Source organism: Aspergillus thermomutatus (assembly GCF_002237265.1).
Source record: "Aspergillus thermomutatus strain HMR AF 39 chromosome Unknown NODE_220, whole genome shotgun sequence".
NCBI lineage: Eukaryota > Fungi > Ascomycota > Eurotiomycetes > Eurotiales > Aspergillaceae > Aspergillus > Aspergillus thermomutatus.
Genome location: NW_020798270.1, coordinates 1 through 13,782, shown reverse-complemented (window position 1 = coordinate 13,782; position 13,782 = coordinate 1). Strand labels below are relative to the sequence as shown.

At 54.9% G+C, this 13,782-nt stretch overlaps 4 protein-coding genes across 4 annotated transcripts; 3 read left to right on the top strand and 1 right to left on the bottom strand.

The window, feature by feature from the left end:
- Nucleotides 1-9: 9 nt before the first annotated feature.
- On the top strand, nucleotides 10-3,058 carry mfp (putative peroxisomal multifunctional beta-oxidation protein (MFP); the record flags this gene model as incomplete). The annotated part of the gene is made up of 7 exons (XM_026755414.1): nucleotides 10-165; nucleotides 230-457; nucleotides 519-627; nucleotides 680-769; nucleotides 827-1,214; nucleotides 1,268-1,676; nucleotides 1,739-3,058. 7 exons carry the CDS (start codon nucleotides 10-12, stop codon nucleotides 3,056-3,058), a joined length of 2,700 nt encoding a protein of 899 aa, XP_026611551.1.
- A 437-nt stretch (nucleotides 3,059-3,495) lies between these two features.
- On the top strand, nucleotides 3,496-5,694 carry CDV56_101434 (E3 ubiquitin-protein ligase; the record flags this gene model as incomplete). Its single annotated transcript, XM_026755053.1, has 1 exon — nucleotides 3,496-5,694. One exon carries the CDS (start codon nucleotides 3,496-3,498, stop codon nucleotides 5,692-5,694), a length of 2,199 nt encoding a protein of 732 aa, XP_026611550.1.
- Nucleotides 5,695-5,964: 270 nt separating this feature from the next.
- Nucleotides 5,965-8,036, bottom strand: CDV56_101084 (putative MFS drug transporter; the record flags this gene model as incomplete). The annotated part of the gene is made up of 7 exons (XM_026754703.1): nucleotides 5,965-6,283; nucleotides 6,342-6,395; nucleotides 6,476-6,541; nucleotides 6,603-6,792; nucleotides 6,853-7,652; nucleotides 7,702-7,835; nucleotides 7,881-8,036. 7 exons carry the CDS (start codon nucleotides 8,034-8,036, stop codon nucleotides 5,965-5,967), a joined length of 1,719 nt encoding a protein of 572 aa, XP_026611549.1.
- A 928-nt stretch (nucleotides 8,037-8,964) lies between these two features.
- Nucleotides 8,965-13,369, top strand: CDV56_100130 (putative cysteine synthase B; the record flags this gene model as incomplete). Its single annotated transcript, XM_026753749.1, has 10 exons — nucleotides 8,965-9,154; nucleotides 9,204-10,033; nucleotides 10,091-10,615; nucleotides 11,273-11,409; nucleotides 11,465-11,715; nucleotides 11,764-11,884; nucleotides 11,931-11,994; nucleotides 12,042-12,229; nucleotides 12,283-12,381; nucleotides 12,434-13,369. Coding segments are annotated over 10 exons (3,341 nt in total), but the record flags the coding sequence as incomplete, so codon positions are not given.
- Nucleotides 13,370-13,782: the final 413 nt, after the last annotated feature.

Genomic DNA, 13,782 nt, shown 5'->3' with positions numbered 1-13,782 from the left:
CTGCCCAGTATGTCTGAGCTGCGCTTTGACAACCAGACTGTCGTTGTTACAGGAGCTGGTGGTGGTCTTGGAAAGGCCTACGCTACCTTCTTCGCTTCCAGAGGTGCCAATGTTGTTGTAAACGATCTGGGTGGTTCCCACTCCGGCGAGGGCAAGTCATCAAAGGTACGGCTGACCATCGATCAAAAATGGTGGTTGTACCACAGCTACTAACTTGGTTTCTACATAGGCTGCCGATGTAGTAGTTGAGGAGATCCGAGCGGCTGGCGGCAAGGCAGTAGCCAACTACGACAGCGTTGAGAACGGTGAAGCCATCATTGAGACTGCCATCAAGAACTTCGGCCGGATCGATGTTCTCATCAACAACGCTGGTATTCTCCGTGATGTCAGCTTCAAGAACATGAAGGATCAGGATTGGGATCTGATCAACAAAGTTCACACCTACGGTGCATACAAGGTTAGCAATCATCAAGTTCGTTCTGTTTGCTAGGGCATTGAATATAATTGTTCCTGTTCAGTGCGCAAGAGCAGCATGGCCTCACTTCCGGAAACAGAAGTATGGTCGTGTCATCAACACAGCTTCGGCAGCCGGTCTCTTCGGCAACTTCGGCCAGGCGAACTACTCTGGTGAGTTGCATGTCGCTTGACACTCATGTCACTGAAGCTAATAAATCGGAAGCCGCCAAGCTCGGCCAGGTCGGTTTCACTGAGACCCTTGCGAAGGAGGGTGCCAAGTACAACATCATTGCCAACGTTATCGCTCCCATCGGTATGTCTGGAACAACGATCATATATACTTTTCAGCTCGGTGTCTGACTTGCAACAGCTGCCAGCCGCATGACCGCCACCGTCATGCCTCCTGAGGTTTTGGAGAACCTCAAGCCCGACTGGGTTGTCCCCCTTGTCGCTGTTCTGGTCCACCCCTCGAATACCACTGAAAGTGGCTCGATTTTCGAGGTCGGCGGTGGCCACATGGCCAAGCTCCGGTGGGAGCGTGCCAAGGGTGCCTTGTTGAAGACCGACGCTTCCCTGACTCCCGGAGCCATTGCAAGAAAGTGGAACGATGTCAATGACTACTCTCAGCCGGAATATCCTACCGGCCCCGCTGACTTCATGAGCCTCCTGGAGAATGGCATGAAGACTCCTAGCGCTCCCGCCGGAGAAGAGCCTGATCTGAAGGGCAAGGTTGCCCTTGTCACTGGTGGTGGCAATGGGTGTGTATTATCTGATTCTTCGATCCTTAAGGAACATGCACTGATTTCTCCAGTCTGGGCCGCTCGTACTGTCTTCTGTTCGCTAAGCTCGGTGCCTCCGTTGTCGTTAACGATCTGGTCGACCCCGAACCTGTCGTCCAGGAGATCAAGAAGATGGGCGGTAAAGCCGTTGGCAACAAGGCCTCCTGCGAAGATGGTGACGCTGTCGTTAAGACTGCCATTGATGCTTTCGGTCGCATTGACATCCTTGTCAACAACGCCGGTATCCTCCGTGACAAGGCCTTCACCAACATGAACGATGATCTGTGGAACGCTGTCATCAACGTTCACCTGCGTGGTACCTATAAGGTTACCAAGGCCGCCTGGCCCCACATGCTCAAGCAGAAGTACGGTCGTATTGTCAACACCGCTAGCACCAGCGGTATCTACGGCAACTTTGGACAGGCCAACTATGCTGCGGCGGTAAGTCCTCCTGTTTGGATCATGTTGACTGAAAGCGTTTGGGCTTGCTAATGCTAGTCTAGAAATTGGGTATCCTTGGTTTCTCCCGCGCTCTCGCCATCGAAGGTGCCAAGTACAACATCAAGGTCAACACCATTGCGCCCAACGCTGGCACCAACATGACCCGTACCATTATGCCTGAGGAGATGGTTCAGGCCTTCAAGCCCGATTACGTTGCCCCCATGGTTGCCCTTCTCTGCTCTGACATGTGCCCCGAGCCCAGCACCAAGGGTCTTTACGAGTGCGGCAGCGGATGGTTCTCCCGTACTCGCTGGCAGCGCTCAGGCGGCCATGGATTCCCCGTGGACGTGAAGCTGACTCCTGAGGCAGTTCTCAAGCACTGGAAGCAGGTCATTGACTTCGACGATGGTCGTGCCGACCACCCCGAGGACAGCCAGTCTGGTGCCGAGAAGGTGATGGCCAACATGTCCAACCGCAGTGGTGGTGAGGGTGGCAACGACATCCTTGCCAACATTGAAAAGGCCAAGCAGGCCACTACTGATGGCACCGCTTTCGACTACGTTGACCGCGATGTCATCCTCTACAACCTCAGCGTTGGTGCCAAGCGCACTGACCTTCCTCTGGTGTACGAGAACAACGAGCACTTCCAGGCTCTCCCCACTTTCGGTGTGATTCCCTGGTTCAACACTGCCACCCCCTGGAACATGGACGACATCGTGGCCAACTTCTCCCCCATGATGCTGCTGCACGGTGAGCAGTACATGGAAGTTCGCAAGTTCCCCATCCCTACCGAGGCCAAGACCTTGACATACCCCAAGCTCATCGACGTGATTGACAAGGGTAAAGCCGCTCTCGTTGTTGCTGGATACACCACCAAGGATGCCAAGACCGGAGAGGAACTGTTCTACAACGAGTCCACCGTCTTCATCCGTGGCAGTGGTGGCTTCGGTGGTTCGCCCAAGCCCACTGCTCCCCGCCCCAAGGGTGCCACGGCTGCTTACAACCCTCCCAAGCGCCAGCCTGATGTTGTGGTCGAGGAGAAGACCTCTGAGGACCAGGCTGCTCTGTACCGTCTCAACGGTGACCGCAACCCTCTGCACATTGATCCCGAGTTCAGCAAGGTCGGTGGTTTCAAGACTCCTATCCTACACGGACTGTGCTCGCTGGGTGTCTCTGGCAAGCACGTCTTCAATAAGTTCGGTGCTTTCAAGAACCTGAAGGTCCGCTTCGCCGGCGTTGTGCTGCCGGGTCAGACCCTGAAGACGGAGATGTGGAAGGAAGGAAACACAGTCATCTTCCAGACGACTGTTGTGGAGACCGGCAAGCCCGCCATCCTGGGCGCTGGTGCCGAGTTGTTGGAGGGAGCCAAGGCCAAATTGTAAGATAAAAGCATACTGGGTTCAGATACGGTCTGTCAGCTTTTGTATATAAATATCATGATTTTCTGCCAACAGAAGCAATACGTTGTCTTCTAACCTCAAAATTCGTAAACCATTATGAGCCATAGAAAAAAAATATCTTCCTGTGTTCAATGGGATCCCTATTAGTAAATGGATATTTGCGTAGACCCTTGAGAGTGGGTGATTAGTTGTCTGCTGAGCTGTTGGTGATACAGGATGCCTCCATTTCATGGTTATGTAACCTGCCCCCATCAGCACCGATGACCACATCTCAACCCGACACTCGACTCCCCGCAATCAGCACATCAACCATCAAACACGGATGCCACGGATCGTATCACCCCTAGGCAGTTGAATCGAATTCGAATTGAGTCTGATCCGCAAAACGATCATGTAGCGGAGTTTCCGTCGTTGCCACGATGGTGCTCTCGCTACCTGTCCCAAGCTTCTCCAGATCCACCACGGCCTCCCCTACGCTCCGGTCCAGCAACAGCAACAGCAACAGCAACAGCAACAATCAATCCACAACCCTCAGCGAAGCCCTTCGAAACAACCCATTCGGGAATACCTCTCGATCGCGTGCCATCGCAGCCTTGACGTCGAGCACCCAGGCCGAGAACGCGAAACAAGAGCAGGAAGAGCTCAACAATGCGCTGGAGACACTAGCCCGGATCTTCCCAGACGTGAAGATCGAAGTCTTCCGCGAACTACTCGTGCGGTTTGACGGGCAGAGCAGGCTACAGGTGTGCGTGGAGCAGCTTCTCCGGCATAAGAATGAATGGGTGGCTGGGCGATGGAACGTCCCGACAGGGACCGGAGGCGAAGCGGGTGATGTTTCACGAGAACAAGATGAGCGTGTGGTGCCGCCCGAGGAACGATTCCGGACCGATGAGTACAAGGTTTCTGTGAAGGGAGTGCTAGCAAGGGAGTTCAGCGGGCTGAGCAGGAGTACCGTGGAGGCGGTGCTGGCCGAGGCGAACTTTTGCTACATGCGGGCGCGGCCGACGCTGAAGGAGCTGTCGAGGCGGACGTGGCGGGCGACGCTCAATAATATCTTTCCTTCGTTCAAACGCAAGAAGGACAAGGACGAGCATCCTCTGGTGGTATGGCAGCGGCGTGCGGATGGGGAACTGGTGCCTAGGCTGAAGGAGACTGGATGCGTCGAACTGGACCGGGAATTACACGAGGCTCTGCTTGCACCTTTGCTGCGAGTAAGACGAGAGGAACAGGAGGAGAAAGACTTCAAGTTAGCCGAGGAGCTCAATGAGCGCGAAGCACAGGAGGTCGAGGCGCTGTATGAATGTGAGTGCTGTCTGGCCGACGTGACTTTTGAACAAATCTCCACGTGCTCGGTCAACTCCCACATCATTTGTTATAGCTGTATACAGAGGACTGTCCACGAGGCTCTATTTGGACAAGGATGGGGGAAGTCGGTGGACGTGGAGAGGTCGACTTTGAAGTGTATCGCGCCAATTGCCCACGGTAGCTGCGAGGGAAGCTTGAATCCCAAGATCGTCAAGCGGGCCATAATCATGGAAAAGGCTGGACTCGAGACCTACTGCAAATTCGAGACTCGGCTGGCCTCGGAGTCTCTTTTGAAGTCGCAGTTGAAACTTGTCCGCTGTCCGTTCTGCTCTTACGCAGAGGTTGATCCTGTTTACCATCCTTCTTCCAATGGGATCGTTTGGCACTTTCGTCGTGATGGGCTCTTGTCTACGATCCTGATGACCGTCATACTTCTCGATATGGTGCCTTTGCTCGCCATCCCTCTGATAATTCTATATCTACTGGATCCTATGGCCGTGCCGACTATCCTCAAGAATTCGCTTCTCAATCTGTGCCTGAAGATTCGTCCGAAAAGATTCACATGCGCCAATCCTCTTTGCCGTCGCGTCAGTTGCATCACCTGCCAGAAACCGTGGCGTGATCCTCACATTTGTCATGAGCCCCTGTTGCTCGACCTTCGGGCTACTGTTGAGGCTGCGCGCACAGCTGCGGTGAAGCGCACATGTCCTCGGTGCGGCTTATCCTTTGTCAAATCGTCCGGCTGCAACAAATTGACCTGCGTCTGCGGATATTCCATGTGTTATCTCTGCCGCAAAGCCCTTGGGTCATCTCTTCCGGCAGCAGGACAAGGTCGAGTTCCTCGGCTTGTAGCTGGAATCTTCAACCAAGAGAACATCGCACCGGCTGGGCAAGATCCTCACGACAATGACCGAAATGGCCTTGACGGAGAAGAGCCGGAGGAAGGCTACAGGCACTTCTGCGAGCACTTCCGCATCAACCCGGGATCAAGATGTACAGAATGCAACAAATGCGATCTGTACCAGGCGGAAGACGAGGAGGCTGTTGCACGCCGAGCAGGCGAGCGAGCGGAACGTGAGTGGCGCGCGCGGCAGGGCGTCTCGGCCGCTGGGGTTGCGGTTGGGGCTCTCCAAGTCAACAACGATTTTTCAGCAGACACCCACCGGAAATCCTGGGGGATGATCCCGCTGCACCAAGGCAAGGGGTGGGCGTATTGGCTGAACGAGGTGTGGCATGACGGGCAGTGGAAGCTGGAAGGACAGGCTTTGGTGGACTGGGTGGTGGAGCAAGTGGTCGTTATTGATGAGATATGATTTGTTCTGCCTTTGTTGTCATCAAGCAGCTGCAAGTGGGCAGTGTACGGATCGGATTGTTTCGTTCAACCTGGGGGCATGGGGTACATAAAAGGAAGTCCGCTCAGATTGTTTTTGGATTTGACGACGAGACGAGAACACGACACGACGCTTACTACTCTTACCCTGGAATGAATTATTAATGGATGAGTTCGGATTTGCTCCAATACATACTTTTCAGCCTGTCTCCATCAACTCTAAGAACACAGTACAATTCACCGACACGGACATCTAGCAAGCGTTCTTCTCATCGACCACGCCCGCCACCCTTTTCTTGCCCTCCTCCTTCAATTTCTCATCATCCGCCCTCCTCAACTCGACCTGCGGCATCAGCACGAACGCTAAACAGAACGCAAATGCCGCCAATGCGCCCCCGATCACGAAAATGACCATGAAACCCCGCTTATACGCCGGTACAACCAAGGCACGCACGCGCTCCGCTTCGTCCGCCGAAAGACTGGATAGATAATTCTGCGGACTGGACAGAAAGGATCTTGTTTGGGAGGGGGTGAATCCGAGACTGGAGATCGAGGAGGAGAGGAGGTTGTTTCTGGCATGGTCTGTCAGTGGTTGTTTGTTGCGTTGTTGGTTGTGGGATGGCATCTTACATGATTGTTCCGGAGACGGCCAGGCCTAGTGTTCCGCCTAGGTTCCTGACGAAGCTGTGCAGGAGAGGAGTCAGTGTCGGTATTTCTTGGCTATTGCTTTTGGTTCATGGGGGGTGGAGAAGGGGAGGAGATACTTTCGGAACGAGGTTACGACGGCCATGTCGCGGCGTTCGACGCCGGCTTGGATCGCGATCAGGGCGCTGTGAATGATCATTAGTTGGAGAAATGAGGAACGGGGACTGCAGGGGAAGTGAGACGCACGGCTGCAGGGTGTTGCCCACACCCACCCCAGTCAATATCCCATACCCGATCTGCTTCCCCAGACCGGACGACTGGTCCAGCGTTGAGAAAAGGCCTAGCCCGACGGCCCAGATCATCCAGCCGAAGAGGATGCATTCTCTGTACCGGCCTATCCAGTGGACGACGAGACCGGAGACGGTACTACTGGCCGCTAAACAGTCATCAGCTCAGGTGTACGAGGCCGACAGACAAGGGGAGGAGCTCCGCATACTCTGCAGCAGCGTGATGGGCAGCAACATCGCGCCCGCCTTGACGGTCGAATACCCAAAGACAAGCTGGTAGAAGGTCGGGATATAGTACACCTGCACAAGGAAGTTCCACCCATTGACGAACATGGTCAGACACGCGCCGTTGACGATCCGCGAGCGGAAGATATGCATCGGGACGAGCGGGTACGCCGCCCCCTTCCACTGCCAGAGCACGAACGCCACGCAAACCACCACGCCCACCACGAGGGTAGCCACCACATGCGCCGAGGCCCAGGCGTACTCGCCTCCCCCCCAGTTCAGGCCCAGCAGCAGCACCGCCGTCCCGCCGAGCGCCAGCGCCGCGCCCACGAAATCCACCGCCGCAAGCTTCACCTTCCACGCCCCGGATACCTTGCGCAGGGGCATGAAGAAGAACACACACAGCGTCGTGAGCGCGGTGAGCGGGAGATTCAGCCGGAATATCCACCGCCACGAATCATTCTCTATCGAGGCGGATGCTAGCGCGCCTCCGATCACGGGGCCGATGCCGTTCGCGATCGCGACCACCGCGCCCAGGATACCCTGGTATTTACCCCTTTCGCGCAGCGGGACCACGTCGCTGACGATCATCTGGGCGACGGTCATGAGGCCGCCGCCGCCGACGCCGGTGAAGGCGCGGAAGATGATGAGTTGGGTGGCTGTCTGGGCGAGGGAGGCGGCCAGCGAGCCGAAGAAGAAGATGGCGAGGCCGGTGAAGAGGATGTATTTGCGGGACCAGATGTCGGAGAGGCGGCCATAGAGGAGTTGGCAGGAGGTGGATGTACTGACGGTTGTTAGCAAGGACTTCCATGAAGTGATGATTTCCGACGTACACGAAATAGGCGCCGGATATCCAGGACGTCTGGTCGCTGGCGTTCAGGGCGTTGCCGACGATGGACAAACTGGCCGCGAGGGTCGTCTGGTCCATCAAGGCGACGAGGTCGACCGTCGAGCATGCGAGGAATATCTGCCTATCTCAGTCTTGAACCTGGGATTGTCGGTGCTAACTCACTGTGATGATGGTACTCCTGGGGACATAGTTTGTCTGCTCGTTGAAGACATGTTGCCCTGCTCCCTTGGTCTCTGCGTCTCCTGTCACCTCTACCACTGTCTCAGAGCTTGGAGAGATCGCTTCCTGTGGTTGAGGACTGAGAACTGTATCTGGCATTGTGCTATGCTTTTCCAATCAACCAGGAAGCTGATCTTGATGTCTACAAGCGGGAATTTAAGTTGGAATGCAGCACGATGGTGATGATGATCAGACTCATACATGCAGAGCCGAAGATTCTGATTATTCTCCGATTACCCGTGAGTCATTTCATTTCGTGAGAAAATGCAACTGATGGGATTGATAGTGAGAGGGTTGGCGCACGATCTGCAGCGGCCAGACGCCATCTCGCACTAAACCAGGGAAATGTGCGCAAAAACACTCACCAAGGTCCCCATGCAGACTCTAAATAATTACTTTAAATTGAGAGTGGATTAAATGAGCTGCAGAACACCGTGCACGGGATAATTGATCGCGTTCATTGGAGGTAATTGCTACACAAATTCTTCAGGACCTTGGGTGCCAGCCAAGACTCATAGAGGGTACTCTACAGTCTACACTAAAGAAGATCCCAACAAACCTCATGTTGACATTGAATAGTGTAATGGAATCTCAATTGGGTATCGATGCCCTGTCGATCTTGCATCTACGGCCTCCAGGTACTCCTTCTCAAGTCCATCACCCACAGTCTGCGGGCTACTCGCGCTCCACCCGGTAATTGTAGGCGAACATCACCCTCCAAGGTAGTCTGGGCATGACCCTGGGAGACGATCTTGCAGAGATCAGCGTTGTGTTTCAGGAAATAGCTCATTCGGGAAATAGCTCATTGCAGAGAGCAGAATATGCTCAGATGGAACCTGCTCCTTCTGCCCGCACAGATGCATCCTCGGCTGGTGGGCCATTCTGCCTGTCAGGTACACTGCATTTTGTCCCTGGCAGAAGAGGTCCCTGTGCCTGTGGTTGGGAAGTACCGTGGTATAAAGCCGGACGCTCTTCGTCCCTGTGCTCTTTTTAGCGTCCACATTCCTAGATTTCAGTAGCAGCAAGGATGGCTGCAAACGAGCTGAACGTGTACCTGGGGCCCGATGCCCTCAGGAAATACTTTGACCCCGATTGCCAGCCTCCTCTACCCCTGGTGGAAGTCCCCGAGTACCTGAATCCCTACCATCAGGATGGCGTGCGCATCTACGCCAAAATGATGTCGATGCATCCCGCCAACAATGTCAAGGCAATGCCTGGTAAGCGTCACCACCAAGACCATGATAGTTGCCGACTAACCGCAATCAGCATTGAACATGCTCCAGAAGAAAGTCGTCCCCGGCAAAACCAAGACCATCATCGAGTATAGTTCCGGGTCGACGGTGATCTCCATGTCGATGATCGCCCGCGTCATGCACGGCATCCACGACACGCGGGCCTTCCTAAGCAACAAGACCAGCGACGCAAAGCTGAAACTGATGCAGTTTTTCGGCCTGGATATCACCCTGTTCGGCGGGCCCAGCCAGCCTGAACCGTTTGACGATCGCGGCGGGATCCAGAGTGCCCGGAAGATGGGCGTGCAGTCCGACGAGGTCCTCAACCCCAACCAGTACGAGAATCCTGATAACTGGGGCTCGCATGTGCGCTGGACGGGCCCGCAGATTCTCAGGCAGCTTCCCGAGATCAACGTGCTCTGCGCCGGGATGGGGACGTCGGGCACCATGACCGGGCTGGGGACGTTTTTCAAGGAAAACAAGCCGTCTGTGCTGCGGTTGGGGGTGTGCACGGCGCCTGGGGACCGAGTGCCGGGTCCGCGGTCGTTGGCGCTCCTGAAGCCGGTCGAGTTTCCTTGGAAGGAGGCGGTCGATGCCATTGAGGAAGTCAATTCGTACGATTCCTTCTCGTTGTCGCTGGAACTGTGCAGGGAGGGGATCGTCTGTGGTCCGTCGTCGGGATTCAATCTACAGGGGTTATTCCAGCTGTTGGAGAAACGCAAGCAGGCCGGGACGCTGGCCGAGCTAGCAGGGCCTGATGGCTTGGTCCATTGTGTCTTTATCTGCTGCGACCTGCCCTACCAGTACATCGGCGAATACTTCACCAAATTGGGGGCGGAGAAGTTCCATCCCATCAGGAACGAGGTAAGTCACTGCGTATCCTCTGATTGACACACCACAAAACTAAGCTTCCTCCTGCAGAATCTCAGCCGGGTCGACGTCTACCGCTACGACGAGAGCTGGGAACGAAGCCCCATCGTCCTCTTCACCCACTTCTACGAGACTCCCCGCTCGCTCCCCGACAGTCTTTTGCGCACCCTGGTGCTCAGACCACCTTGCTGCGTTCTCGATCTGAGAACGGCGGCGGATTACTCGACCTGGCATCTGCCTGGATCAGTCAACATTCCCCTCCGCAGCCTGGACTCGCACACTCCAAAGCCATTCGCGGACCCTCGCGTGCTGGAAGCACAATGGTTAGAGCTCGAGACCCTTTTCAAAGCCAAAGAGGCTCTGAGCAAGCTCCGTGGCCACCACGTTCTGGTCATTTGCTACCATGGTGATACTGCCCGGGTGGCCACCAGCGTTCTGCGAGCTAAGGGGATTGAGGCCGATAGTCTGAGAGGAGGGTATCAAGCTCTGAGGGATCATGGGCTGTGGGGAGAGAATGAAGTGAGCACAACAAAGTCGCCTATTTCTGTTGAGAGTGTTCCTTTGCAAGCTCATCTGGTGGGTTGATGTATATGTGCCATTTGTGCTGGTACCTTGCGGACGTATGACCAGTTGAATATGAGACTATGCCATCATGCTTTTCCATTTTCCATTTTCCATTTTCCATTTTCTATTTTCCCTTGCCTAAAGTTAAGGTTGAAACTTGCAACCCACGCACGGATTCCGCGCAAATCTGCTCATCAGGCTAAATCACAGGTTTAAATAAGAAGAATTATCTCTCTAGATTAATTATTATTATTATTATTATTATTATTATTATCTGAAGAAAAAAAAGGAAAGATGGTCCACCCTCGAAGCTAACAGGCTGGAAATGTGCTCAATTGTGAGCATGTCTGGACCAATCAGCGACCAGGATTTGCAACCCAAGGCATGCAGCTATTAAGGTATCTGACGAAAGCATATAGTATATTATTCTCCGTAGTATAAGGTCCCTTAGTGTAGAATAGTAGGAATAATAATCCCCGGTGAAACGTTGGCGTTACCCTCGCTTGTCTAACCACTCAGTCCTGGCAGGTTGCACCATCGTTACGTTACCATCTCGCAGACTTTCTGTTCTTCCTCCTCCTCTGCTGAAGTCAAAAGATCATCTCCATCTCAACTGACACGGATCGAGGTACAACCACTGCGTGACCTGACTGTTTGACTACCCACAAGATGATGGACATGTCCGCAGACGCAGGCTCTGGCCTCCCATGGCTGGACCAGCCGGTGATGCTTCATTCTTCCAGAAAAGACACCTGCAAATTGAGTCCGGAGCAGTGCGCTTACCGTCACGGTCACTGGCGATACTGGTATTCTGCCCTTCTGTCGCCGTTTCCCTTCGACTCTAATGACACATTCAAACAGGTACCAAGCGGATCATGTCTACGCCTTGAACACCGTCTACTTCATGTGTGCGACCATCGGAGTCTTCGCCATAACACATTTCCTCTCCCGGCGTGCTCCTCTGCCTGTGAAGCGCAGTGCCATCTGGCGGAAGGCGACTGCTGCCATGCGCTATCTCTCCTATCAAGGATATCAGATACCGTCCTTGCGGTACTGGTCACCGTCCCTGGGTGTGATGCTCCTTGGGCTGGTGGGATTTGTCTTCTTCTTTGGTTGGTGTCTCTACCAGGTCGACTTCCAGCGCTGACATTGTACGATAGCAATGACCCTTGGTCCGAAGCCATACTACTGGCCTAACACGGCTACGGTTTCCTATGGATCAAGTCCGCCCATCGCGACGAGAACGGGGTGGATGGCGTTGGCTCTTCTTCCTTTTGTGCTGTGAGTACACGCCCTGTCGGCCGGGACTCTAAACTGATGTGTGTAGGGTACTGGGGACAAAAGCAAATCTTATCTCGATGTTGACAGGTGTACCGCATGAAAAGCTTCAGGTATAGTTTCAGGCCGTTGACGAGGGGTAGGTCCGCTGACGAAATAGGTCTTCCACCACTGGGCCAGCTACGCCATGTTCGTCCTGGCATTGATCCACACCTTCCCCTTCATCATCGTCCACATCGACAAAGGCGATATGGTCTACCAGTGGAAGACGTCGCTCACCTACTGGACTGGAGTAGCGGCGCTGATCCCACAGGCATATCTGACCATCATGTCCTTGCCAATTATCCGGTGAGTGTGGCACTCCCTTTGTCTCAGACGAGCCCTAACCTCTGATTCCGTAGCAACCGATACTACGAGTTCTTCAAAGCGACGCACGTCCTGGTGGCACTTCTCTTCGTTCTCTTCTTCTTCTTCCACTGCGACTTTCGTCTCACATCCTGGTAGATATTGCCTCCCGTCCACTTGACGGACAGCCAACGCTAACCTGCTCAGGGACTACTTCATCGCCGCGGGCGCCCTCTACTTCTTCAGTCTCTGCGCCGCATACATCCGCACCACCCTCCTCCACGGCCTCCACAAAGCCACCCTCGACGTGCTCCCGTGCGGCCTTGTCCGCATCAAAATCCCCACATTCATAACCTGGGCTCCAGGCCAACACCTCTTCCTCCTCTTCCTAAACCCATCCCAGCTAGGCCTGCACTCTCTGACCGCCCACCCCTTCACCATCACCTCCATCGCGCACGACGCAGCCTCCCTCGCCAAACCCAACGAACTGGTCTTCTACATCAAGCCCCGCGGAGGCATCACAGCCCGGCTGGCCAGCCTCGCCGCGCGGAGCCCCGGTACCGAGAGGACCGTGCTGCTCGAGGGCCCATACGGCGGCGTATCCGCCTCCAGCGACCTCGCGAGATTCGACTCCGTCCTCGTCATCTCGGGCGGTTCAGGGGGCGGGTTCTCGCTGGGTATCGTGGACGAGGTGCTCAAGGCCTCGACCCCGGCTCTGCAGATTATCTTTGCAACGCGCGACCAGACCATGGCGGATTGGTATGCGGAGGAGATCGAAACCAGGATCGCCACTTCCAATGTCTCCGGCAGAGACGTCTCCGCCTCGGTCTACGTTACCTCCAATACGGCGTCTAAGCAGCAGGAGCAGGAGCAGGAGCAGCAGCTCGCAGACGGGAACGAGAGCAAACTCCCCTCCACCGAACCGACCGTCACCAGCACGCATGTCGCCACAACCCACGGCGCCCGTCCGAACCTGCCCGACCTCATTGCGGCCGGTACTTCCGCATGCAACAAGCGTGTCGGCATATTCGTCTGCGGTCCGGCGAGCATGCTGCATGACGTGCGGAACGCGGCTGCGCAGGCGCAGCGGACGGTGCTGGGGAATGGGGCGGAGGAGGTGTACCTGCACTTGGAGCCTTTTTCGTAAGTACCTGCTGACATCTTAGGGAGTATGCTAACGGGTCCAGGTGGTGATCAACTGTTGTGCATGGGAGCGTAGGGAAGCACGATTAGCTCTAATATCTAATCTAACTGAGACGAGAAACCAATCATCATCAAAGCTGTATACCCTGACAGCCAGACATCGATACTATACCGTAATGCAGAAGGAGATCTATTTCAACCAACGCCAACGCCAATGCACAAAATATAATCATGACATACCATATCCCCTCCCCAGAGCATCACGATTCAAGATGATAATCCCCGCATAAGCACCTCCCTCATCCTCACATTCACCACCCCACCCACCCCATAAGCCGGCACAATCTTCCCCATCCGCGCAAAACAACTCGCCACATAATCCCTCCGAATCCGCCCCACCCGCTCCCTCCACC